The sequence below is a fragment of the Natrix helvetica genome, assembly GCF_964273705.1.
Source record: "Natrix helvetica genome assembly, chromosome: 3".
Taxonomy (NCBI): Eukaryota; Metazoa; Chordata; class Lepidosauria; order Squamata; family Natricidae; genus Natrix; species Natrix helvetica.
In genome coordinates this window covers 23673283-23699895 of record NC_138549.1, presented here as the reverse complement: position 1 = coordinate 23699895, position 26613 = coordinate 23673283, and the positions used below count along the sequence as shown (strand labels likewise).

The 26613-nt window shown below is 40.8% G+C and overlaps 1 protein-coding gene across 1 annotated transcript in view; it reads left to right on the top strand.

The window, feature by feature from the left end:
- Positions 1-26594, top strand: part of UGGT2 (UDP-glucose glycoprotein glucosyltransferase 2) — a 68077-nt gene extending 41483 nt beyond the window's left edge. Inside the window, exons 23-39 of the mRNA XM_081947290.1 lie at positions 691-818; positions 1665-1760; positions 3256-3358; positions 5004-5083; positions 6626-6815; positions 8133-8291; positions 10569-10654; positions 12022-12106; positions 12239-12318; positions 14389-14487; positions 14909-14993; positions 16502-16684; positions 17830-17990; positions 18220-18334; positions 19988-20104; positions 21808-21952; positions 22518-26594. Of these exons, the coding sequence (XP_081803416.1) occupies positions 691-818; positions 1665-1760; positions 3256-3358; positions 5004-5083; positions 6626-6815; positions 8133-8291; positions 10569-10654; positions 12022-12106; positions 12239-12318; positions 14389-14487; positions 14909-14993; positions 16502-16684; positions 17830-17990; positions 18220-18334; positions 19988-20104; positions 21808-21952; positions 22518-22540 (1935 nt within the window). The 3' untranslated portion in view covers positions 22541-26594. The remainder of the gene's footprint in view (positions 1-690; positions 819-1664; positions 1761-3255; positions 3359-5003; positions 5084-6625; positions 6816-8132; positions 8292-10568; positions 10655-12021; positions 12107-12238; positions 12319-14388; positions 14488-14908; positions 14994-16501; positions 16685-17829; positions 17991-18219; positions 18335-19987; positions 20105-21807; positions 21953-22517) is intronic.
- Positions 26595-26613: the final 19 nt, after the last annotated feature.

The following is a 26613-nucleotide window of genomic DNA, read 5'->3' as shown; positions in this document are numbered from 1 at the left end:
CTAGTTTGCAGTACAATATTACCAGAGAAGAAGCTTCGCAAAATTAGGTTAACAACTCTTAATGCCTTATTGGCAATGTTGTTACAGTGAGGGAATCGACCTATTTTGCAAAGCACCTGAGGGCAGGAGAAGAAGTAACGGGTTCATTAAAGAGAGATCCAACCTAAAATTAAAGAGAAATTTTCAGTCAGTGAGAAAAAATAATCAGTAGAACAGCTTACCTCTGAAAGTTGTGGGTGCTCCATTACTTGAGGTTTTCAAGAAGAGACTGGACAGCCATTTGTCTGGAATGGTACAGTCTCCTGCTTGAGCAGGACTAGATGACCTCCAAGGTCCCTTTCATCCCTATTTACTGTATTATCCATGCATTCTTACAATTTCTTTTCTTTTCTATGCCTTGTTGGACCTTTCTTCTACTTTTCAGGAGGACAAACATTTTTGCCTACATCTTGAACTAACCAGGTTGAGAATGCTATTATATATATTTGCCTCTGATTGTTTGAAAACTGTTGGGAAATTTTCACTTACTATAGAACGTACGACAAAGCTGTTACCTGATGCTTATAGCAATGTTTTGTGCCCGTTTCATTTCTCAGTCACTTTCTGGACATAAGTCAGCATGATTACAAAGCAAAGTATCATATTCTTCTCCTAATGTTGAATTATGTCAATTTCTGTTCTGTTCTGTAGATATTAGGCCCTTTGGAAGAAGACGAATTAAATACCAAGGACTTTGATTTGTTAGAGACGCTAACTCTGAAAACAGCAGCTGCAAAGATTAAAAGTCTTGTCAAGGAAATGGGGGTTGATCCTAAACGGTAACTTATTTTGGAAGGCTTTATAGTGAAGTGCATTTTGTAGATGTTTTGCCGCTTATAAGTGACACTGAATTTATCTGGTCTCGGTGTGGAAGACATTGCAATCATTTCATAGCCTCTTTGATTACTTTTGGTTTTATTGTTTTTGTTGCATTAATTATATCATTTTCACATTATCCTGTCAGTGCTCGAACCATGAGATAGGCAGCATATAAATTTAATAATAAATGAATAATAAAACATTATTTTTAAAGTTTGCCTCCCAGAGTTTAGAGTTGGGCAGCTTAAAAAATTCTACATTAATAATATAGATCGGCAAATTACATAAGTATAGAGTCTGAATGTAGTCTTAAGTCTTTGAGTCCCTCTGTCATCCAGACTTGATAGCACGAGAGAAAATCATCTCGCAATACTAGGCTTTATATTTACATAGACATACAGTAAATGGTAAAAATTGATTTTTGGTAGCTTTTGATGACCTCAACAGTTGAGGTTAGTTTTTGTTGGAGCACAAATATAAGACTGAGATGGATTTTAAAAGACCAAGGATAACCACTGTTATGGTCTTAGGAAAAAAATGATTTTCATTTTCTATGCCTTGTTTTGGGCCTTCCTTCTACCTAGAGATGGATTTGTTATTTCCATTGTTATGAAAACCTCTCAAAAACATATTTTTGTTCTTTACTTTCCCACATTTTATTGTGCTAACAATATTCAGCATTGCCAGTCTTCTTTGGAAGCTTACAAGATTGTGGTGGTGTTGCTTTTTGATATTTTATGACATTATTTTAAGTGATTCTTCCATTCCTAAATTATATCCAGTTCTTTTCTCTTTTTTTAAAATAGTGGCAGTAATTTAGTGATGCAAGTGAATGCTCTTCTTTCTTCTTTGCCAATAACTGATGACCGTCAAGATGTTGAATTTTTCAAAGACCAACATAGGTAAAAATAGTAGTTCCTTTTTTTCATAATAATTCAGTTGTATGAAACACGACCAGGTAATTAACAGTCTATTCTGTTTGCAATATTTATTGCTGCCACCATTGCTACTACCACTGGGGAAAAAACAAGATTAACTTTATTTAAGTAGTTTATATTCCACTTTTCAAAGAGACATTCATTGAAAAAGACTGACAACTGATGAAATCTTTAAATACTAAAATATTTAAATATACAAAGACCATAATCAAAGTGAGGTCAATTAAAATAAATTTATTTTGAGAAGACTGGAATGTGCATATGTAACAATTTAAATAGGAAAAATCAATTGGACCTTTCCTAAGGTTCCAATTCAAAAGAATAAGACATTATTGGAAAACTGTCACCAAAAAAGTTTTTCTCTCTTTGGCTATTTGTTAAGAACGAATTGTCTAAGAAGCTTAAACAGTGTTCAGAATTTAAAATGAATGTTCTTGAAAACTCCTTGTATTGCTATATTTATTTACAAAGTTTATTTCTGAGTGTCAGTTCTTACCGTGTTTCTGCAAAAATAAGACAGGGTTTTATTTTCTTTTGACCCCTGAAATAAGCACTTGGCCTTATTTTTGGGGGAAGTCTTATTATTTCTGAGGTACGGGAGGCGACGAGCGTGGTGACCTCATGGCTGCTGCTGTGTTACAATATTTTTGGGGAGGGCTTATTTTTGGGAGATGTCTTATTTTAGCACATATGCTCCAAAGCCCGATTGGGCTTATTATCCAGAGAGGTTTTATTTTCAGGGAAACAGGGTAGTTTCTCCAAAAATACAAAGGGGAAAGTATCAGCCAGCTAGATCAAGTTCTCAAGTTTGCCAAAATGTAAGAATGAGGCAGTAGGCACTTGAAATTGCTCAGAAGAACTGGGGTGATTTGGGTGTCTATCAATAAGAATGACAAGAGCTTCACTAGAGCGTCACCTTGTCAAAGATTATCAGGCTAAGATAAAACTCTTACCTTTTAATCTATCCCAGACCTCATCTTAAGAACGACCATCCTCTCCAGATCATTGATCTAGCAGTCCTATCATTGCCAAATCATCGAGATTAAAATTGAAGACCTTAAGCCAAAAAACCAAAGGGTGCTATAATTCAAGGATTGGGGAATAAGTAGAAGGAGGGTGCTCACAATAGATCTTTCCTCTTTCCTGCCTCTCTAGGGAAAATTGCTTTCAATGCATGCTTTTATTTTCTCAAAATAAATGGGCACAAACTATTACACAGTATGTGTTTTTCTAGTGGAACTGTTCTCCACTTGAACTGCTTCACTAGTCTGAAGATACCAGAGATATATTCAATGAAATCCATCCATTTGTTGAACCAGGACATGTTTTATTAAGTATCTTATAATTGCAAAAGGATAGTATAGTATATTTCTTATGAATATTACATCTTCAAATCATATATGCCTTTAAGATTGTTTTGTTCGATGTTTAATGTGTCCCCTTCGCCTTCCCTACATAGCATACTGAAGATAAATCCAGAGCTAAGTGAACCCTACTTTGATGTTGTTGGTGTTGTTGATCCACTAACAAGAGAAGCCCAGAAGTTATCACAGTTATTGATTGTAAGAGCACACCGTTGTCTTGTGCATTGTGGTGACCTTAAGCCAATTTAACATTGTTTTCCATACAATGTAACTATTTTATTTAAGATCTTTCTTGAACTGGTAATTATTTACTCTGAATTGTATACATGATGTGATGAGAGATCCAGATTAAAAATTACAGGGGGACACTTTGATATCCTCAGTAATCAATTTTTTAAAAAAATTAAATGTAAAAAATAAAGTAATGACAATAGATCCATCAACCGGCTTTAAGCAAGAAGAAGCAGGATAGAAAGAACATTGGAAGTTTGAATGCTAGAGTTGAAGAAGACTTCTGAGTCATACCATGGATGACTAGGAAAACAAGCAAGTGGACTATAGATTTTCAATCCATAGTTCTCATTTATGGCAGAAATGACCAGGCTCCTATTTTGGACGTAATGGAAAGATCTGATGAGGGAATAAAAGAAGGAAAGAATTACCAACAGCAGTTAGTTTATTTTAACTACAATGGCAGTGTTCCCTGCTTTTAAATGAAGGGCAGAATGGACACAGTTCATTCCTGGAGGAAGTCTGTCTATGGGGTCACTAAGGCTTTGATGACACATCAATCAATCTGTTGATACATCAGCATGACAGCAAATTGCAACTTGATGGGCTTTCAGAAAAGGTCCCCTTTTTTCATCATCTGGAAAGTTACCAGAATCACTTGAGTGGATCACAGGGCCTTCAGAGGAGCACTACGTTTAGTGACCTGCAGATCCATATCAGCAAAACATAATGAATAACTCAGTTTCATAGCAGACTAGCTGTGTTGATAGTATCTGATAGCAGGAGAATACAGCCTTCATCCGTGAGCAATAAACAAGGTGCTTCTTTTGATTTTAAGATAATAGAATAGGAGCTGGCCAATGCCATAGTGGCAGCTGAATTCATTTCTGCTTTTTCCAGTTCTTGAAGCAACACACAAGAATATGAACTGGCAGCAAACAGCACTCCTTACTAGCACTGATGATGCTACCTAGTTTGGGTAATGAAGCATTTGCAAGAAAACAAGCAAGTAGCCAGAGAGAGAGAGTACCAAGGACTCCTCATTTCAACCTTGAGCTACAAATATTCTCCTTTATTGATAATAAACTTTAATAAGCAAAAAAAAAAAGCAGGTTCGCACTGTCTCCTACCCTATAGCCTAAAGGAACATAGTTTTTTTTTTTCCTAATGTGAGCAGTGCAGGTTTCATTGCTGTAGTAGAATACAAAATATAAAAGCAGAGTTCTACTACTCTAAGCTGAAATCAATACTTCTGACTTCACAAGGCAGGAAGAAATCTTAATCCCTGCCTTCTACCTAGAGGACCTGCTAGCCTTTCCTGTTTGGTTCATTTTCCTATGTTCAAATAGGTGCTTCACAGTAAAGCTATCATTTCTCAAACTAACTTAATTGAAGGGGTACTAAGGATTCTTTCTACTAAGATTTAATTCCTAAATAAAGTTGATTATTAAATTGTAAATATGTATAGGGTAGAAGAGAAAGCGGAGACATGTAAATTTGCAAATTATGTATTTGTTTTATAATTTGAAAAATTTACGTAAATTTAAACGATGGAATTAGAAAAATGGCAAAAAGTTGCAGAAGATTCTAATATGGGAATTGTTTTCATTAGGTGCTTGGTCAGGTTGTCAACATGAAGCTGAGGCTGTTCATGAACTGTAGATCAAACCTATCAGAAGTACCCTTGAAAAGGCAAGTAACTTCAAGTTTATTAGCAAAATAGCCACAACAAAGTGAGAGTAGTGTCAGACCTGCCCCAGCTTAGACTTTTAGGAAAGAAAGACCCTTGACTCCATTTGATTGAAGTGATAGGTTCTTTTACCAAAGTTAAGTGGTTGCAGCAAAATTAAAGCTAGATCTGAGTATTTCCACACAAAGATTACACTCCCCCCCTGCCATTCTCTGGCCCTCCCCCTTGACCAGTTCATCAGTGTCCAGTAGAATGCCTTAAAGATGTTTTGGGAATGGCTCAAAGCTTGGCAACTCTCAATGCAGTTTCGCATTCGGTTCCCAAGCCAGGTGGCCTTGAAAACTGGTTTATGTCAGTTTGGCACCTCTGGTTCTTGTCAATGTGTCTCCCCTCTCCCACTGTTTGTCTTCTCATTCCCAGACCCACATGTTACTACCCCAAATTCCTTCCCCTTCCCTTGCAATTTATGGCAGGATGCCAGCGAAGTGAAGAATCTGGAGATGGTGGACCTGATAAGTAGTTTCACAGACAGTCTTTATTGGTGAAATGGTTTCATGTGTGATAATATGGTTCATAAAACATAAACACATTTTCATTGTCTTCAGCATCTGTATCTGGAGGTCATTTCACTAATATGATTTATATTTAGAAGCAGGTAGAGATTTGGGCAGGCCAGGGTAATTTCTTCACCTAATTTGACTGGTCTCCTTATTTTGAACATTTCTCTTGGTCCTGGAAATTGATACGTAGAATTCTCAACCTTTGTAACTAGCTCAACCAGGAGGAAAGTTGAAAAAAAAGAGTGCAACAAAACAAAGGGAAGAGAAATAGAACGAGAGGGAGAGAGAGAGAAAAACAGCTGGTGCAAACACTGCTATCATACTTCTCTGACAGTCCTTCCCCACAAAGGAATGGGCTTTTGACAGAAGAAGGTCTACTCCAAGTGCATAGAGAATCAATTTCCCCAGCTTCTTTCCTATTCTCGTTGCAATTTTCTGAAACATTTTTGCTGTTTCTTCTCTCAAAATCCTCTGTTCCGTTTTCTCCCCTTAAATGTTTAGTCTTCCCATTTTTTCCTATGGCTAAGCCAATAACATTAACCTGCCTTTTACCTGAATCTTCTATGCAGTATAGTTGCACTTTAAAAAAAATAAGCTTCACACCAGTGCTGTATATTTCATTCCATATAGGAGGACACTTCCTGGCAAATGTTGTATCCTGAGTTGGATATCTTACTTCCCCAAAAGCTTTATGACCTGGATTGAGAGTGAAGAAACTGTCTTTGTCTAATTATTAACACAATAATTAGAGCCACATTAGACAGATAGAGCATTAGAAATTAAAAACAAGAGACAGGAAAAAAAGCCCACTCAAGTTCCTTGTAATTTAGAATGGTTTGTAATATTACACAATTACTTGTCAAGCAATACCAAATGTATGAAATTAGATGCAAAACATTTGGAGGCTTTTACAATCGTGCAACCCTCTAAAATGCTCTTTGCTTTTTTGCCTTCTTAACAGTTATATTTTTGCCTTGGTTATAGCTTTTACCGTTTAGTTATGGAACCAGAACTTTCTGTGGGGTCCAACAATTTCTTTCCTCTTTCACCCGGAGCAACCTTCCATGAAATTCCAGAGTCTCTTCTCCTGACCCTAAATATGGCAACTCCGGAAAGTTGGTTGGTTGAAGCTGTGAGCAGTCCTTATGACCTTGACAACATTCATTTAAAAGATGTAAGTACATTTTGTACATGTTGTACACAAAGTTGTAATAGCCCCCCAAAAAATATTTTGTTTCACTTTTTAGATATTTTAGGGCTTGTATTTTTCTTAAAAACTTTTATTTCAGACACGGAGAATGCATCATGTTTGAAAAAATACTTACCCTGTTACCTTCGCTACATTTATTTAAAAGGGTGCTCACACCTCTGATAACAGCTTCATTGGCAAAATAACCAGAAGGTGGGAATAGAATTTGAAGGTCATTTGTTTGTATAAATTTATTGGCTGCCCAACTCCAGTGGACTCTTGGCAGCATGCAAAACTAGAAAAAAGATAAAATCAGACAGACAGACTCAATGATCTGACAAGCAGTAAAATCAACAATACAAAACAGAAGCCTTCAACAAGCCACAAACAGGCCTGAGACCAAAAGTAGATTTTCAAAGCTTTCCAGAACTCCAAAAAAGAGAATGTCCCCTTATCTCTCGTGTGTGTGTGTGTGTGTGTGTGTGTGTGTGTGTGTGTGCGGGCGCGCGTGTGTGTGTGTGCGGACGCGTGCGTGTGCGCGCACACAATAGAGAAGGCACACTTCCCAGATCCAACAAGATGACAATGTTGAATGGAGGGGACATGCAGTGCACCCACTTGGCTGAAACAATTTGATACAAGCAGTCTTGTGATATCCATATTTCAGATGATGTTACTCACTCAATCTATTTGTAGAGAGCTAAGATACAGCATGCGGTATTCTTTTTGCCCTAATTTGGTGGCAATGAATCCCTGAGGGAAATGGCATCTTAGGCCAGTGATGGCGAACCTATGGCACGCGTGCCACAGGTGGCACGCGGAGCGATTTGTCAGGGCACGTGAGACGCTGCCCTGTCAGCTGGCCAGTGCGCATGCGCGCGCTGGCCAGCTGAGTTCACCCTTTTTTAAAGCCATTTTTCACCCTCCCCAGGCTCCAGAGGCTTTATAGGAGCTTCCCTGAGCTTCCCTGAAGCCTCCGGAGCTCCACGTCATGAGCTTCCCTGAAGCCTCCGGAGCGCAAAAAACCGGCCCTATGGGCAAACCGAAAGTTCGGGAACGGACTTCCTGTTTGCTCGGAGGGTCGTTTTGACTGGCTCTTCGGCTTTGTAATGGAGATGAGCACCACTCCCTACAGTGGGGCACGATTAGCACATACGTTTGAGGGGAACCTTTACCTTTATAAGCACTGAGCAACAATAATACATCTGTGGCTTTAGCAAGCATAAGCACTCTGTGTATGGCTATGTCCAATACTTCCGACTCTTTATGTGTGTCTTTTCAATAGAATATGCATTTTCACAGGTAGAAGGGGTGGTTTCAGCTGAGTATGAACTGGAATATTTGTTGCTGGAAGGACATTGCTATGATGTGAGCACCAGGAAGCCACCTCGGGGATTGCAGTTCACTCTCGGGAGAAGGAATAATCCTTTCAAAGTCGATACCATTGTGATGGCCAACTTGGTAAGTGCTGGCTAAGGCAGGACAGTATGCATGGTGATTGATGCAAATGCTCATTGTTGTTACCTAATATGCCTGCTAATATTATTAATGGCGTGGTCTATTACTGTTTGAATCTTATAGTTTGGTCTTGCCAAGAAGGGATTGTTTATGGAATAACATCAGAGACACCAAAAACTGAAACTGAAATGCTTAAAACCTATGCTTGTGGATGCCACTTTTAAATCAGGGAAGTTGGTGATCTGAATTAATAAGTTACATGACATCAGAATATAATATCATAATAAAAGATATGATGTCACTTTAACCATGTCATTAAATATATCCTGAGCAGGCTATCTAAGAACGGTGTAACCACATTATATGGTTGTCAAACGTGATTGCGTCACATGACGTATCGTGACCTATCGTGACGTTTTTTGCTTTTGCCGAGATAGAGTGGGCATTCCCTGCGTGTGATGCATCTAGCACATGGGCCGCCAGTTTGACAGGCCTCATTGAATCAGATGCAGTCATTGTGGCTCTAGGATCATATGACTGTCCTGTTCTCCAAAGTCTTGAGTATGATCTCCAGAGCCTTTTGAAAACTTGTTGCAAAATAGCAATATCAATAGCACTTAGACTTATATACCACTTTACAGTGCTTTACAGCCCTCTCTAAGCAGTTTACAGAGTCAGCATATTGCCCCCAACAATCTGGGTCCGCATTTTACTGACTTCGGAAGGATGGAAGCAATGGTGAAATTCTTTTTTTTTTACTACTGGTTCTGTGGGTGTGGTTTGGTGGACGTGGCAGGGGAAGGATACTACGAAATCTCCATTCCCTCTCCACTCCTGGGGGAAAGATATTGCAAAATCTCCATTTCCATCGCACTCGGGGGCCAGCCAGAGGTGGTATTTGCCGGTTCTCTCAACTACTCAAAATTTCTGCTACCACTTCTCCAGAACCTGTTGAATTTCACCCCTGGATGGAAGGCTGAGTCAACTTGACCCTAGTGAGATTTGAACCTCCAAGTTGCAGGCAGCCGGCAGTCAGCAGAAGTAGCCTGCAGTACTGCACTCTAACCACTGCGCCACCGTGGCTCAAATGGTGGGATTCAGGGCTGTTAATACACCCTGTGCACTGAATGGCTGATTTTAAGTGGTGCATGTCTACAATGAAACATTCATAGTTCACAGGTTTTGGTCCAAGCCGAGAATGATACTGTTAGCCTCTACCAGTGACGTGCAGTGAGGTTTATGGCTGGTGACGCTGGTGACGTCATCAGCGTGAGCCGCGGTCCCCTTCATGTTGACTCAGGAAGGAGGGGAATGGGACCACGTCAGCCTCCCTCCTGCACACGTCCTATTCCCCGCCTTCCTAAGTCAACATGAAGGGGACCGCGGAGCGCGATCCCCTTCATGTTGACTTAGGAAGGCGGGGAATGGGACGTGCGCAGGAGGGAGGCTGAGGCTAGAGGAGCCTCTTGCACATGTGGTCCCATTCCCCTCCTTCCTGACTCCTGAGTCAACATGAAGGGGACCACGGAGCGCTCCCATTCACGACCACGTGTGCAGAAGGCTCCTCAGCGCCTTTTCCCTTTTCCTTTTTTTTTATTTTCATGATGAGAGCGGTGAGGCTCTGCCTCCCCTGCCTCCCCTGACCGCACGTCCCTGGCCGCACGTCCCTGGCCGCACGTCCCTGGCCTCTACACAGACTGAAGTGAGTCTAAATGTATAGAAAACTGTTTAAGAAATGGAAATGGAAAGTTACAGTATTTTGTGATTGAAATAGGGGAACACACTCCCCCAAAGTCATTGGCTGCCAATGAAAAGAAAAGCAGCCTGTTAATACTAATATCTGGAAAATCTACTTTCTCACCTGACATGAAAGAGATTTGATCCTTTGATTCAAGATCCAGCATTAGAATCTAATTTAGATCATTTCTTCTTAGTGGTTAAGGTTCCATATAGATCAAGGAGACAGTTCAAGTTTCCACTCAACCTTGGACTGGTTATTTTATTGTCAGCGAAATCTCTCTCACAAGACTTTTGTGAGAATAAAATGAGGAGAGACCATGTTGATCTCTTAGAGAAAATGTATAAATGTAATAACTAAAATATAAAAGAATACTAAGACAAGGCTTGTGCATGTATTTGCCTTAATTAAGAAGCAAAATCCAAGCAGAAAGAGTAGATTTCACCAATTGTTTGGCATCTATGTTTGAGAAGTTATTTCCTGGTCTGAAGTTCCTAAATCTACTTTGGGTTTGTTTGTTTGTTTGTTTCCTCGCTTTGCAGGGGTATTTTCAATTAAAAGCCAACCCAGGATCTTGGATTTTGAGATTACGTGAAGGAAGATCTGAAGAAATTTACGAAATATTTCAGTAAGACATAATTATAGTCTAACAGTAGTGAATATAAAACATTTTACATTATATGAGATATACTTAAATATTTACAAAATATGAGGGGGTGTACTTCTGTGATATACTCTATATCCGGGATGGCGAACCTATGGCATGTGTGCCACAGATGGCACACGGAGCCATTTGTCAGGGCACGCGAGGTGTTGCCCTGTCAGCTGGCCAGTACGCATGCGCGTGCTGGCAAGCTGAGTTCAGCCTTTTTTAAAGCCATTTTTTGCCCTCCCCAAGCTCCAGAGGCTTTATAGGAGCCTGGGGAGGGTGAAAACAGCCTCCCCCCCCCCCCCGGAGGCCCTCTGGAAGCTTCAGGAGCCTCCCTGAAGCCTCCAGAGCGCAAAAAACCGACCCTAAGGGCAAACCGGAAGTTCGGGAACGGACTTCCGGTTTGCTCGTAGGGCCAGTTTAAGCCTTCCGGAGCGTTCAGGAGCCCCCAGGAGGCTTCCCTGAAGCCTCCAGAGGGCAAAAAACGACCCTATGAGCAAACCGGAAGTCATTTCCGGGTTGCTCGTAGGGCCGTTTTTAATCCTCTGGAGGCTTCAGGGAAGCCTGCTGAAGGTCTCTGAAGGCTCCAGAGGACTAAAAACGGCCCTATGAGCAAACCGGAAGTGACTTCAGGTTTGCTCGTAGGGTCATTTTTTTGTCCTCCGGAGCCTTTAGGGAAGCCTCCTGAGGGCTCTTGAACGCTCCGGAAGGCTAAAATTGACTCTACAAGCAACCAGAAGTGACTTCCGGTTTGCTCGTAGGGTCGTTTTTTGCCCTCCAGAGGCTTCAGGGAACCTCCTGAAGTCTCTGGAAAGCCTCCGGGGCGGGGGAGGCTGTTTTCGCCCTCCCCAGGCTCCGATAAAGGCTCTGGAACCTGGGGAGGGCGGAAAAAGCATGCAAAAAATGGGGGGGAGCGCCTGTCATGTGCGCATGCACGCTGGGTGTGTGTGACACGCATTGCATTATGGGTGCGGCACGCCACGCATGACCCCCCTGCGCTCCCCCCCCGCTTATGGCACGCGAGCCAAAAAAGATTTGCCATCGCTGCTCTATATACTGATACATGGCTCTCTTATGAGGAAAAGATTCAAAAATGGCAGTGAAATCATGCATATTTTGGAATGCCGAAGAGCCTTATTCTTTTAATAATCCCAAGATCCTCATTCTCAATTCTTCTTCATGATCTTCTTAAATCTAAGCCTCTTGATGATTATTTTCTTCATGGTGTGTTTTTCTACCATTTAGATTTTTTGACTAGGGGTAAGGGGGCTGTGAGTATTGCAATAATTACAACAGTAATTATTATATCTATTTTTTATTTGAAAATAACTTTCTTTCCTCTCCAGGCACGAAGGAACAGATTCTTCTGGAAGTCAAGAAGAAGTTATTGTAGTATTAAATAGTTTTAGAAGCAAAATCATCAGGATTCAAGTACGTAAGCTGGCAAATTAAGATGGAAATGCTTAGATGATTCATAAATTAAGTCAACATTGAATATGGTTAATAATAGAAATTGCTGACCGTTTTGTCTGTGCTGAAAGTATTGTTTGGTTGGATGTGTAGGTACACAAAAAACCTGACAGTGAAAATGAAGATCTCCTGAGTGAAGTAACAACAGAAGAGGAGGAGGATTCCGTGGGCAGGTAAACTGGTTGGACTTTATTTGGGTCTCACCAAGAAGCTTGGTCTGTGGGGAGCATTTCTTGTTTATTATCTCTAATATTATTAGTTGGGCTCTCGTTCTTCAGGTAAAGAATGGTCTTATCCTATGAAGGAAGCTCATTCAGTGATGGATTCAGAAATCCAACATTGCAGGGTTCATTCCAAATTGCCTCCCTCCCTTCAGAGGGTTTATTCTTTTTATAAAGTTTTTACAAGCAAAGCAAAGAGCGTATAGCAACAGGATTATAATTGGCTTATTTTCCTTGTCAATCTCTAAGAACATCTCATCCAGGGTAGAATCTCACATCACTCAATAGTTCCTGGTAGTGCCTGGCTCTGCTAATTAGGTGAGCTCATAGTTTAAGAGGTAACCAGTCACTGAGATCATGGCAGTGTGCTGCGCATGTCTTTACGTAACCTTTCCTCTATTCCTACAATTCAGTTTTTCTCATTCTGTTTAGCCAAACAGAAAAACTGGGAAAACCAAAATAAGCAGAAGTCTGGGCTTTCCTTGAGTGCAGTGGATGGAGGAGGAGGATGATAGTGGTGGCAATGGGAAAGCAGGAAAAAACAATTGGCCGGGGATAGAATAGGGGAAACCTGCCTCAACAACAGTAACTGTGAGAGGGAACTAAGTGTTCCTTGTGGACCGTCACTTAAATATGAGCCACCAGCATGCTGCAGCTGCCAAAAAAGACAATGCAAACCCTAGGCTGCAGCAACAGAGGAGCACAAGATCACAAGAAGCGATAGTACCAGTTTATAATACACTAGTGAGACCACACTTGGAATATTGCATCCAGTTCTGGTCACCACAGTACAAAACCATTGCTGAGACCCTAGCAGGAGTGCAGAGAAGAGAAAGATGATGAGTCTGGAGCCTACGATGAACAATTAAAGGGATTAGGTATGTCTAGCCCCATGATGGCGGACCTACGGCATGTATGGCACAGGTGGTACACAGAGCCCTTTCTGTGGGTATGCGAGTGTCACCCCAACTCAGCTCCACCTCATGCGTGTGTGACTCCTGCCGGCCAGCTGATTTTCGGGTCTCTACCATGCATGCACAGGGGTGGGGCACATGCAGGAGACACATGCATATGCATGGGGGCAGGGGGCTCGCATGCGCAAGAGGTGGTGGTCAGCACCGCGTGCCCCGTTTTTGGTCCCAGGCTGCAGGGAGGCCTACGAGGCCCAGGAGGATCACACAGGCATGTGCAGGGGAGTGTGGCGGGGTCATGTGTAGGGGGGGCATGCGGGAGTGTGTGTCACACGTGCATTGCATTATGGGCATGCTTTTGGCTCATGACGACAAAAAGCTTAGCCATCACTGGTCTAGCCTACCAAAGAGAAGGACTGGGGTGAAATGATAGCTGTCTTCCAGTACTTGAGAGGCTGTTACAGAAAATGGGGGTCGACTTATGTTATAAAGCATCTGAGAGCAGGAAAAGAAGTAATCTTTGGAGGCTCTTTAATCCAGATTCAATCTGGAACTAAAGGAAATTTTCCTGATAGTGAGAACATTTCATCAAATTGGGACAGCTTGCCTCGAAGATGTGGGTGCTCCATCACAGGAGGTTTTCAAGAAAAAGATTGTGCATCCATTTGCCCACGATGGAATAAGGTCTCCTGCTTGGGCAGGGGGTTGGACTAGAAGACCTCCAAAGTTCACTCCAGCCCTATGAGTCGAGTTGAGTCCAGTTGAGTTGAGTCCAGTTGGCATTATTTTCAACCACAGGTTCTGATTCACAGCTTCTCTTGAGAAGAATATCCCACACTTTGGTAAGGGTTGGTTTCAGGTATTGCTTTGAATTAGGATTTGATTTTGGTATTTATTGCTTCAATCCCAATAACTGTATATAACGATTGTAAATCATTCTTGTTTTCATAGAGTAACATCGAAGCTTAGAGACAATAAATGCAGACATACAGACTTTGGAAAATATATAAATTGTCTTTTTGCTTCTGATATGATCTTTTTCTTGTTTCAGTAATGCTATACGATCCCTTTTATATGTCTTAAATACAAACTGAATAAAATATTTTTGAAGTTTTACAGGACGAACTTGGAAAGCAGATCTGGAGAAGAAAATGGATGTATTGAATATATTTTCTGTTGCTTCTGGCCATTTATATGAGCGTTTTTTAAGGTATCTAAAATATTCGGATGAAAGGGTTTTTGAGTGATTACAGGGTGCCTGATTGTGTATATTCCTATGTACTTTAACCTTGAAACTGATGAAAAATACTAAATGTGGAAGATTTGAATGTAGGGAACTTGTTTAGTTGGTTTTTTAAAGCAAGATTTGAGTATTTAAACCGTCATATTGATTTTATTCTTGGTGAAAAAAAGTTATGCAGGATCTAACCTGGGTTAGTCACTGGGACCAGAAGTTTAGTCTTCCGAACTTTTGGACTCATGCCGGAACTTATCCTCAGGGGAAAAAAGTTATTATAAAGTTACTTTTTGATATCTCTGTAAAATAGTGCACATATTACTCATGAATGCTATAAATCTCTCAAGGCACTCGACATTGATTGTTCTTGTTTTATTATTATTTTGTTTTGCAGAGTTATGATGCTTTCTGTTCTACGCCACACAAAGACACCAGTAAAGTTTTGGTTTCTGAAAAATTACCTTTCACCTACATTTAAAGTAAGCACAGTATTTCACTTTTAAAATCCATTGCAATTTTAATCAAGACAGATCTTGATTAAAGCTGTTCTAATTGCAAAGCATCAATGTCAGTTTTGGGTTATTTAAGCATGTTTTGGGAAATCCAATTCTGGTTTTTATTTTACAATAGATTAACTTAAATAAGTAACTTGCAATAATAGTAGTTGTAATTTTGAACTTTTTAAATAGTTTGAAGCTTTGAGGTAGTTCTAGTTTGATCACAAAAGTACTGTGTGCTTATTTCAGTAGTTTGAAGCACCTAAGCTCTGTTACATCTCTACTCACCTCTAAAGCAGAGGTGTACTATTTTTTGCTGCTTTATGCAAAGGATAATTGGCTTTCCGATTTCATGTACAATGTTTGACTGGAATGATACAGACCCATCATATCTTTAGTCTGTTCAGTAGCTTTTCAGATGTTGGACATCATTCTGTCTTCACTGATGTTCTTCTCCCCAGTTTTTGTCATGTTTGATGAGTCCTATTGCCTCAAGAGGTTGATCCTGTCTTAAGTGCCTCACATAACTCTTATTCCCAATATGGCTTTACTCATCCATGTCAAATTTTAATCAAGTTTTCATTTTTTTTAAAAATGCTCACTAGTTAAATGTATACTGAATAGTTGTTAAAAGATATGGTGCAGTGGTGGGATTCCATTTTTTTTACTACCGGTTTTATGTGCGTGGCTTGGTGGGTGTGGCATGGTGGGCATGGCAGGGGAAGATACTGTAAAATCTCCATTACCTCCCCACTCCAGGGGAAGGGTACAGGGGAAGGTAAAATTTCCATTCTCACCCCACTCTAGGGGAAGTTTACTGAAAAATCCCCATTCCCTCCCGATCAGTTGGGACTCAAGAGGCAGAAAATAGATGGAGGCGAGGCCAGTCAGAGATGGTATTTACCAGTTCTGTGAACTACTCAAAATTTCCGCTACCAGTTCTCCAGAACTGGTGAGAACCTGCTGAATACCACCTCTGATGTGGTGTATGTTTATATGTATTTAAGTTTATGGGCTAATTGCCTTATTGTTTCTTGCTTTTGCCAGAAGGCAAAATGTAGCTGCTAATCTGCTCCTTGAATAACTGCAGCTGTGACATGTATGTAGATAACATGAAAGGGCATCTGTATCGTACAGAGGAAATGTTATCATTCATGATTGCTAGTTTGATTATAGATTGTAATCATATGGATGATCTGAGGGACAGAGAAGTTGCAAAAATTAAAATTAAAACCTGTAAAGACAGGAGGAGCTCTATTCCCAGGAAAAATAAAACAATTCCAGCAGATAAATAAAACATTTCCTCTGAAAAAAATCTTAAATCATGCAGTACTGCCTTTTTTTGGCTTCTGACCACATTAAATTAATATCCAGGCATGGAACACAATAAGTGAGACTCTGTATATGCATTTTTCATGTGACCTTGACCAATTTGTTGTGTTGGGAACAATGAAAATAGAGTTTGCCTTGTCTCAATGTCTGTTTTATAGGCACTTATACCTCATATGGCTAAAGAATATGGTTTTGATTATGAGCTTGTGCAATACAAATGGCCACACTGGCTACATCAGGAGATAGAAAAACAAAGAATTATCTGGGGTTATAAAATTCTCTTCTTGGATGTTCTCTTCCCGTTGGCTGTGGATAAAATAATATTCGTTGATGCCGATCAGGTAACAAGACATATTAAAATATGGTATTTATGACAGTTTTAATTGACCTTGGTTTCCTTTATCCATGCTTAATTCTAGATACAGTGGTACCTCGGTACTTGTCCTTAATTGGTTCCAGATGATTACTAAAAGCAATGAGTGCCAAACAAATAAACCATGTGACTTATTACATGACCCTTTGCTTTGGCTGGGAAGGACTTCCTGTTTGCCCCCTTTCCTATGTCAGAAATCTTCCCAGCAATGCTGACTTCCTGTCCGCCCTTTGCAGCTGTCCCCCCTCTTTCTTTTGCAGCGCCCTTCCCGGCATGGCCGACTTTCTGTCTGTAGTAGCTGTGATAGTCTTTCTATCTATCACAGCTCGAGTACCAAACAAATGATAAGTACCGGGACAAATTATCAAGTCAAAATACGTCAAGTACCAAATTCGATGAGTTTTGAAGCAGTCGAGTACCATACTCTGTACCATTTCCTATCTTGTGTCATTTGATTCCATCAGTTGGGGAAGTTTGAATGCTTTCTTTCTCCATGCAATTCTGCTCTCTCATTTTTTACTTCCAATTCTGCTCTCTCATTTTTTACTTCCCATCTAACATATAGTCTTGGGGTATCCTGGTCCAACTCTGCTTAACTTTTTCAAGATCAACTAGGAACTTTGACCTACTGTGGCCTCGAAGTTATAAAGTAAGGGTATTTTTTCCCCATGTGACTTTATCAGAAGTTTAGATGGAAATGAAGGTGCTGATTTTACATTCCAAAGGGTTGAAGTATTCTTGGTGGCACAACGTATGGGCTTATTTATAGGTCCCTAATCCTATTTCAAAATAGCCTTGCGTATAAACTGTATGTGTGGTTCATGACAATTAGATTTTTATATTCTGGTGTGTATGCCTCTGAAATAAGTTTTGAGTTTTTGGATAGGAAGGATAGGCAGCCTACTGACACAATCCTAGATGCTAATTTGTTAATAACATAACTCAATGACCCAACTGAACCTACTTTCAGATATATGGTGGATCATGGAAAATCTATCTTAATAAATAAGCTGGGTGGTTTAGAGATATGGAAAATAAATAAATAGCAATTGTAATCAATAACCGTTATAACCAGGAATTATAGCCCCCTCTTTGTTTTCTCCCAATATTTAGATCGTAAGAAGTGATCTGAAAGATCTCCGTGATCTAAATTTAAGAGGTGCACCTTACGGCTACACTCCTTTCTGTGACAGTCGTAGAGAAATGGATGGCTACCGTTTCTGGAAGTCAGGATATTGGGCTTCACACCTTGGGAAAAAGAAGTATCACATCAGGTAGGAAAGGCATGCAAATCTCTTCTTATTGTTCTGTCAAAAGTTATGCATTAAATAACTCACTGAATGGGATTCACTAAAGGACACAGCAAAACATAGAAACATCACGTCCTTTTTATAGTATGGGTTTCAATCATTGATATTAGCAACATTTTGATAACAACTCATTTTTCAAGGGCAAGAAACAAGCTCCAATGCACTTTCGTAATCTTTGTTGTATTCTTGTTAGCGCTTTATATGTTGTGGACCTGAAGGTATTCCGGAAGATTGCTGCAGGTGACAGACTTCGAGGTCAATATCAAGCACTTAGTCAGGATCCCAACAGTTTATCCAACCTAGATCAGGTATGCTGTAGTCCAGAATATATGCTACCAAGAAAAAACCCTGTTACCCAGCATTACATCGTGGTTAAAAAGTGCTGAACTGGCATATTTATAGAGACCTGCTTGAGAGATGAGTGAAGCCTCATGTTGCTGTTTGGTGTCTTAAGACTGTAGGCAGGTATGGGATTCAGCAGGTTTGGACCGGTTTGGGGGAACCAGTTATGATTTTACGCAGTTCGAAGAACCAGTAAAATCGACCACCGGCTAGCCCAGCCTGCCCCGCCCCACCCTGCCCTATATATTATCTTCCCTTTGCCATGTGGTCCAGACCATCCAGCTAATTTCCGTGCTTCACCTGCTCTGCTCACCAAAGGTAAGTATGCCGGCTGCTCGCCACCCGCCCCTGCCTCAGGTTGGGGCCCAGGGACACACCATTCTCTGGCTCTGGCCTTGCCCCAGAACCACTACCTGCTTGCCGCCCACCTGAGCCTGGGAATGCGCCATTCCCCAGCTCCAGCCTTGCCCCGGAGCAGCTGCCCGCTTACCGCCCACCCACCTCGGCCAGGTCGGGGAATGCGCCATTCCTTGGCTCCAGCCCTGCCCCAGGTCTCTGCCACATGCCACCACCCCTCTGGCCTAAAGCGCTGCAGGGGAGACCTTGCAGCTATCCCTTGCCGAGGCTTGGTCGCTCGTGGAGATGCTCTAGAGCAGTGTTTCTCAAACTTGGTGACTTTAAGTCCTGTGGACTTCAACTCCCAGAATTCCCCAGCCAGCTATGCTGGCTGGGGGATTCTGGGAGTTGAAGTCCACAGGACTTAAAGTCGCCAAGTTTGAGAAACACTGCTCTAGAGGAAAGCGGCGGCTCACAGCTGCTAAGTTTCACAACAGATGCTCTCTCTCCCAGTAAGAGCAGCAGTGGAGAGAAGCAGCTGCTGCCCCGGAGAGCAGAGATGGAACAGAGCAGGCCCCGAAAGGCTGCTTGGTCGGCTCACACCGCATGGCGGAAGCCACGCATGCGTGGAAGCCGTGCGCACACGCATGCACACGCACTCACATTTTTTGCAAACTGCTTGTTAAGTGGGTTGAATCCCACCACTGAGTGTAGGGATACTGTTAATTTACTGTCTGCCCCAGTTGAGGTAACCTTTAGCCTAGCCCTTAACTACTGTAGCCTATTTTTGGGGAGATTACTGTCCATGTCAAGTTTGCCAGTGAAGACTGCCTCAGAATTAATGTCTACTGTGATAATCTCAAGCCTGTTATAATTCATCTTTAGACCCACACTTGTATCACACTAGATTTGGTTTAGCTGCTGCCAATGAAGGTGCTTTCTTTAACTCCATTACTTGATTACCGTGGTCACAAGTTTTGTTCTCCAATGTACAGTAGAACCTCTGGTCACAAACACTTCTGACCACAATCAAATTGGGTTCAGACAAAAAAATTGGTCGCGATCAAATACGGCCACGGTCGATTTCCCCTTCCGTGCCATTTTTGGGGGTAAGCGCCAAATCGGTTATGGAACAAATTATGGTCGTGACCAGTGTTTCTACTGTACCTGCATTGTCTGAGCTTGAAGGCAATTGTAATTCAACCTGCACAGGAAAAACCACATTGGGTACAATGGACAGCATACTGTTTTCCGAATAAGAGTTCTAAATCTTACCTTTTTAGGATCTTCCGAATAACATGATTCATCAGGTGCCTATTAAATCTCTCCCTCAAGAATGGCTGTGGTGTGAAACCTGGTGCAGCAATGAATCCAAAGAAAAGGCTAAAACCATTGATCTGGTGAGTGGGTGTAAAATGGAGTGAAGTTAGGAACAGCTGCTATAAGCAGTTTCAAAGAAGCATTTTTCCTCAGTCCCTTGGAATCAACTGCAACGTAAGTATTTGTGAGTCAAAATTCTGTCCCCATTTTTGTTAGATGTAAAAGTTAACAGCTGAATCATGGAAACCATGAAATTGTGGTACGTTGTGGGTCCTGCCTGAATCTGCAGCATTAACAGGACTTATCTCTCAGAGCATCTCGAACAACTGTTCCGTATTTCTGTTCTATTTTGTATCCCATAACTTGGAGGAAGGGAGAAGCATGGATTAGCCCATACCAAAGAGTACAGGTAGTCCTCGACTTACGACCACAATTGAGCCCAGAATTTTTGTTGCTTAGTGAGAAATTGCCATATTTGTTAAGTGAATCACTGCAGTTGTTAAATTAGTACCACGGTTGTTACATGAATCTGGCTTCCCCATTGACTCTGCTTGTCAGAAGGCTGCAAAAGGTGGTGACTCTGGGACACTGCAACTCTCATAAATATGAACCAGTTGTCCAACATCCAAAGTGAAATCATGTGATCGTGGGGATGCTGCAATGATCTTTAAGTGTGAAAAATGGTCATAAGTCACTTTTTCAGTGCTATTGTTGACTTTGAACGGTTACTAAATGAACTGTTGTAAGTTGAGGACTACCTGTACAAGCAGATGCTAACCGAGCAGTAGCTTTGTGGATACTTTCCATTTTATAATAAGAAGAGGTTATTGTAACATCAAGGAACACAATATAAAGTGTGTTATATTGCTTTTTTCCATTTCTCTTATCTAGATTTCTGTTTTATTAATTTAATTATCAAGGATTTCTCCCAGATTCATCTCCTTGCCCTTTGTAAATTGTAATTCTGACAGTTGGGAATGAGCCAATTCAAAATGACGGATGGATGGATGGATGGATGGATGGATAGATAGATAGATAGATAGATAGATAGATAGATAGCTGTGGGTTCCACACAGCTGGTGACAGTAGTTCTTTTTATAAAAGGAATGCTTTCCAGATGTTTCTGCAGATTAATAGAGTAGCAATTGGAAAGCATGACAAGTTATTCTCCATAAAATATTAATATCTGATTTTTCCCCAGTGATTTGCATGATTGCAAAATGATACATTCTTTAGAACGGTGGCCCGCAGCCTTTTGGGCACCAGGGACTGGTTCTGTGGAGGTTTTTCCGTGTACCCAGAGGGGGCATGGTTTCACATGCATCCTGCATCCTGTGGATGGGGCTTCACTTGTTTGCGCGGCCCGGTTTCTGGCATGTCGCGGCCCAATTGCTGGTCCACAAACTAGGAGTTGGGGACCCCTGCTTTAGAAGTTTACTTTGAGAAGCTGGGAAGCTCTCAGGGTCAAAGTCCTGTGTTGGCGAATAGGGAGAAAGCAAAGACTGGGAAAACCAATTTGTTTCCCTTTCTCAGCTGTCACTTGGAGTCACTAGAAATGGAAATATTCTTGATTAACCTTAGGATTTTTTACATTCTGGACTAATTATCTCACACGGTCCATGGCATGTGACATTTCCGATAATGTAACTCATTTACAACTTCCCGGTTTTCATTTTACTACATGTATAGTTCTTTTCATGGTGATTTTTCTTTTGTAGCAATAAGGTTTCCGTTTCAGACTTTAAATCACAGTAAGCCTTTTTCCTAAAAATATATATTTCAGTGCAACAACCCCAAAACTAAGGAACCTAAACTAGAAGCTGCTATCAGGATTGTTCCTGAATGGACAGATTATGACTCTGAAATACAGAAGCTAATAAATCGCCTCAGAAAGGAGAAGACAGACGGGACCCCATTTCATCCCAAAGGTGAGACAAAGGAGAAACTTCTGTAGCTCATGGAATTGCTCTGGGAAGAGAAGAGGGTTGATTGGTTTTGTTTATCTGCCTTGAAGAGGTAACATTACATGGAGATCTCCTCTAATGTTGTCTCCATAATCCTATGCAGTTGGTTGGACTCGGAGGGTGGGCCTCAGTGGTGGGATTCACTTACCTTCCCTACCGGTTTGCAAATGTGAAAGTGTGCGCACTAGCTTCACTCGCACGCACCACCTGTGCATGCACAGGTCGCGCATTACATCAGGGTGGGTGGGCGGAGCCTCCCACAGCCACCGCTACTGGTTCGCCCGAACTGGAGAGAACGGGCTGAATACCACTTCAGGTGGGTCCATCCCGAGTGCAGTTCGGCAATCTTTAATTTATATTTTTTCACCTTCCGTAAAAACAGTTTCCTATCTGATTACATTGTAGTGGTGGGATGATAGAAAAAAGGAGTGGCGAGAAAATGATTTTAAAAGAATACCGGTCAGTTTTAATATTCTTTTGCTTTGTAGTGATGTGCATTCAGAATTAATAAAATTAAATTCTTTTACAGATTCCAAGCATGATGAACTTTAGGAATATTTCTCAATGCCAACCACAGGCAGAAAACAAAGACTGCTTTTAATTAATGCAAAAAATGACTTGCACATGGCATGGAACTAACAGACTGTAAAATGCCCAGTAAATAAAACGTATTTGGAAATGATTGTATCCATGTGCCTTTCTATATTTACATTTCAAAATGCTTCCTGTAAGAGCTGCTGAAGCAATATTTCATACTTAACACACAACTTGAAATCATTTATCAATCTTTTTATTTAGCCTTCCTCATCACTTTCGGAAAATTCTATTTCAGTGAGCCTCCTCCCTCTCCTGCATCCTGTTCCGGTTTTCCCGTTATGGAAAATGTATTCACATATATTCACTGTGGTCAATTTTTTTTCCATTTGCAAAAAGTAAATAGCAGAAAAGAAGAAAGCAAACTGAACAGACTTGTGCTATAGATTCTATATTACCTCCCATTATCTAAGTTTGAAAGGATGAGATGGGGCAGCTATGGATAATGGTGCGGACATTAGAAGCAACCCATTAGCTCTGCATAGAGGAACTGTGATTATTTTTTGCAATTTGCAAATAGCATTTTTTTTAAAAAATCTTAACTTATTCATACTAAATACTATCAGGATGCGCTCCTTGAACTCAGAGGGATGTAACTTTGTCATAGACTCATAATTGAAGAGTCTGGAACCCAAAAATCAGTTCTGATCTCTTTGCTTTTAAAACATTTAGATTGATCGGAAGCTGTGGTTGGTTGTGCAAGGCTTCTGTTAACTCAGATTACCAGGGCTTTACAAATGGGCCAGAAACTCCAAGCAGCCATTACTAGGTTTGTGCAGGAAGTGAGGGGAGGCGAATGTCAACTCGTAAAAGCATTCCAGACCTGCTTTGTCATAAACAGGAGGAGGAGGAACTGACAGAGCTGCTTGGGTGCCGCGACCTAAAGCACATTCCACAGATGCCTTTCCCCAGATTGTATCTCTGGTTACTGGAGCAAGCAGGAGGGCTGTGGTTACTACAGCCCGTGAACATACTCCATTGGAGAATGTGATTTATGACACACGCAGGGAGGAGGGGGGAAATAGGGTCATAGGGAGCTGTAAATTATGTGAGGGTAGAGCTGACTCCACTTGGGTATTGCTGACATATTGCTCCTAATAAATGACTGGATTTCTTTTGAAACTTGGCTCGAGGCTCATGAATTAGGGCATCCTTCTGAATCCTGCAATCTGCAAAGATTTCACATTGATTAGGATAACTTATTCTATCTCAAGCATATTTATAAATATGATTAAAATCATGGATTCTTCTGGAATGCTCATTGATTTGCTCCATTATGAAAAATGACAATTAATGAGGAAGCCTGTCTTAGCGCCTGGTGTTTTCTGTGATCTTAAAGGATCTTCCTCAATCTGAAATTTAATTATTTCAGCCTTGCCGGGCTCACTGATGATCTCGAGAATAAAGAGGCTACTTTTCAGGCCCCAGAACAAGTTAATTAAAAATAAATAAATAAATGCTAGAACTCCTGAGCAAGAGGCTGTAATGACTGAGAACACTGTGTTTGGATTAGCTCTCGTTTGCCTTTAATCTCTCCTTGAGTTTTGTAGAACACTTACGAAAAACCCTGCTCTTGAGCTTCCAAGAGCTGAAGCTTAAACTTAAGCTTGCTGGCCAATTCTTAGTATAAAGTAGGGCGACACAAAACTTTGGGAACCATTCAGAAAAGAGGCTTTGGTGTGTGCACACCTACAACGTGTATCTGTTTCTTTTAAAGCAGCCATTTCTTTTCCCAGTTAGACAAAGCATCCATTTGGAATCAAGTATTGCCACCACCACCACCCACTGCAAAATATAGCAAAACAGATAAAACAGGTTTCTGTTAGCCTGCCACAAAATTATATAAAAAGAAGGAAGTCTATTACTTTGACCACTCTTCTGTAGACCACAGCTTCCGGTAGAGGGGGAGTAGTCCCCATGTATTATCATGTCATATATTAACGGGCAAAGGACTTAGATGTTATAGTACACCCGCAAGTAAATATTTAGCATTACTTTGGTCTCAATTCTGTTCAATACTGTATAAAGAGGACTGAGTTTCAAACATTGTCCCAATAAGAGAGGCAATCATTATTTTGATAAGTATATGTAAATGGCTTTGATAAAACAGAATTTTAAATTTCAGATTTCAGACATAACCCATGTACACCAATGCCACCAATTTAATATAAAACTACACCACCACAAAATAGCTTCCAGATTTCAAATGAGTAAAGTTTAAAAAGAAATATTAATCTTTGTGTTCTTAAAATATATTGCTTAAGTAAAGCTATTTTGCAAAGGCATTTCCCCCCACATTTGAGGCATTTAACTCCATGGATATTTTACGGTAGCAATTGATAACTGAACTGCCTTTTAAATTGATTCTTTAATTTCTAAAGGAATGAAGTAAGTTTTTTTGTTAGATTTCCCCCAAGTCTACTCAAAATCACTAGGTACAACAGCATAATAAAGCAATTTCTATTCATTACTTGGCGTACAAACAAATTAAGACTTGGCACAATGGTTAACTTCAGAATTCAACCTTTCTTATCCCTCCCACCCCCAACACAGCCAAATCCCCCCCCCCAAAAAAAATTCAGGATTTAAAGCAAATAAAATAACGATATGCTACTGTTGAATACTATTTAGTATTTCGTTACCTTCAAAAGAACATAGTTTTCATAGAATCTATCTCCCCCCCCCCACTTCCTTCAACCCCTCTGATTTATTCTGGCAACACTCCCAAGGCAATGTTTGATTTTAATTGACCCAGAAGCACTGCTGAACCTTTGGATCAATCCATGCGCAGCCCTGATGGCCTCTAGCACAAGGAGCTCCAGCAACATCAAGGCAGCCCAAACCATGTCCTGTATAAACATGGACTTGATAGGATTTGGTCAAAGAAAGCAAAGGCCTGTTTTTTCCCCAACCCCCATTCTAACAATGGCACTTTATGCAGTCCTGTCCAAAACATAAAGGTGATTTGTTAATAGGTAACCTCTCTCTCCCGGCATTTCTGGAGTCATTCCCAAGGAGAGAAACATGAAGGCACTTTGTGGGTCCTGGTTTTGTGTCCGAATGTTCACTCAAGTATCCATCGTGGCATATTTTGAGATGAATCCAAATCATTTCAAAAGCATTCCTAAAGGACAGAATGTCACACCCAAAAGCTAGTGAGATTCAACCACTAATTTTTCAGATGTTTGGAGAACTTTCATTGAAATAGACTGGGGCGTACATGTGTTATTAATGAGAACAAGCAAGGTGAAAGGTGAATATCATTTTGACAAGTGTTCAAAACGGCATTCTTGAAAAAAGACCGGATGTGAAAGAAAAGGCAAGTTCAAAATTACATCTCAAGGTGACGCCAGGCTCCGTTAGGAACACAGTTCAAAATATTGGATTTTGGTTGCATGAAAACACTTTCAATCAGTTCCATGTGTTATTAGTCTGTGCAACCACAGACACGCATATAATAGTTGTGAAGAGGATGATTGTCTACCACCCTTAAAAAAATATATCTTCAAGAGCAGAACAAAGTTCTACTTATTATGGCCACTATCTCAGTCCCGTCAAATGTCAAGCAAGTTTTCAAGGGAAAATGGTTCTCTGCCACCTGGCTAAAAAAATTAATTCTGTTTAATTCTTTAAAAGCAACCAGAAGGAGAGGTTTTAATCAGAGAAAATTGTCCTTGTAACATTAATCAGAACAAGCTGGCTGCAGTGACCAATGTCCGTATGATGTAAGTGGTCCTATACTGCAGATGTGTAATACTTCCAACAGTCACTTGAGACTTCAGCATTTCCTCTTGTGGTAACTACAGCCGGAGTACGTTTTGTTATTTCAAGTGATTAATTCCCACAAAAGGGCCCCAATGGTTTAGTAAACGTTAAAATGCTTTCTTAGTTTCTTCTCACACATGGGTTTGTCTTGACGTGGAGCTTGGAGGTCCGGAACTCTCAAACAGATTGGTATTATTGATATGGCTGGATTTTGCTATCCCTTTTTGAACTATCAAACCCCCCACCCCCCACCCCCAAAAAACCAA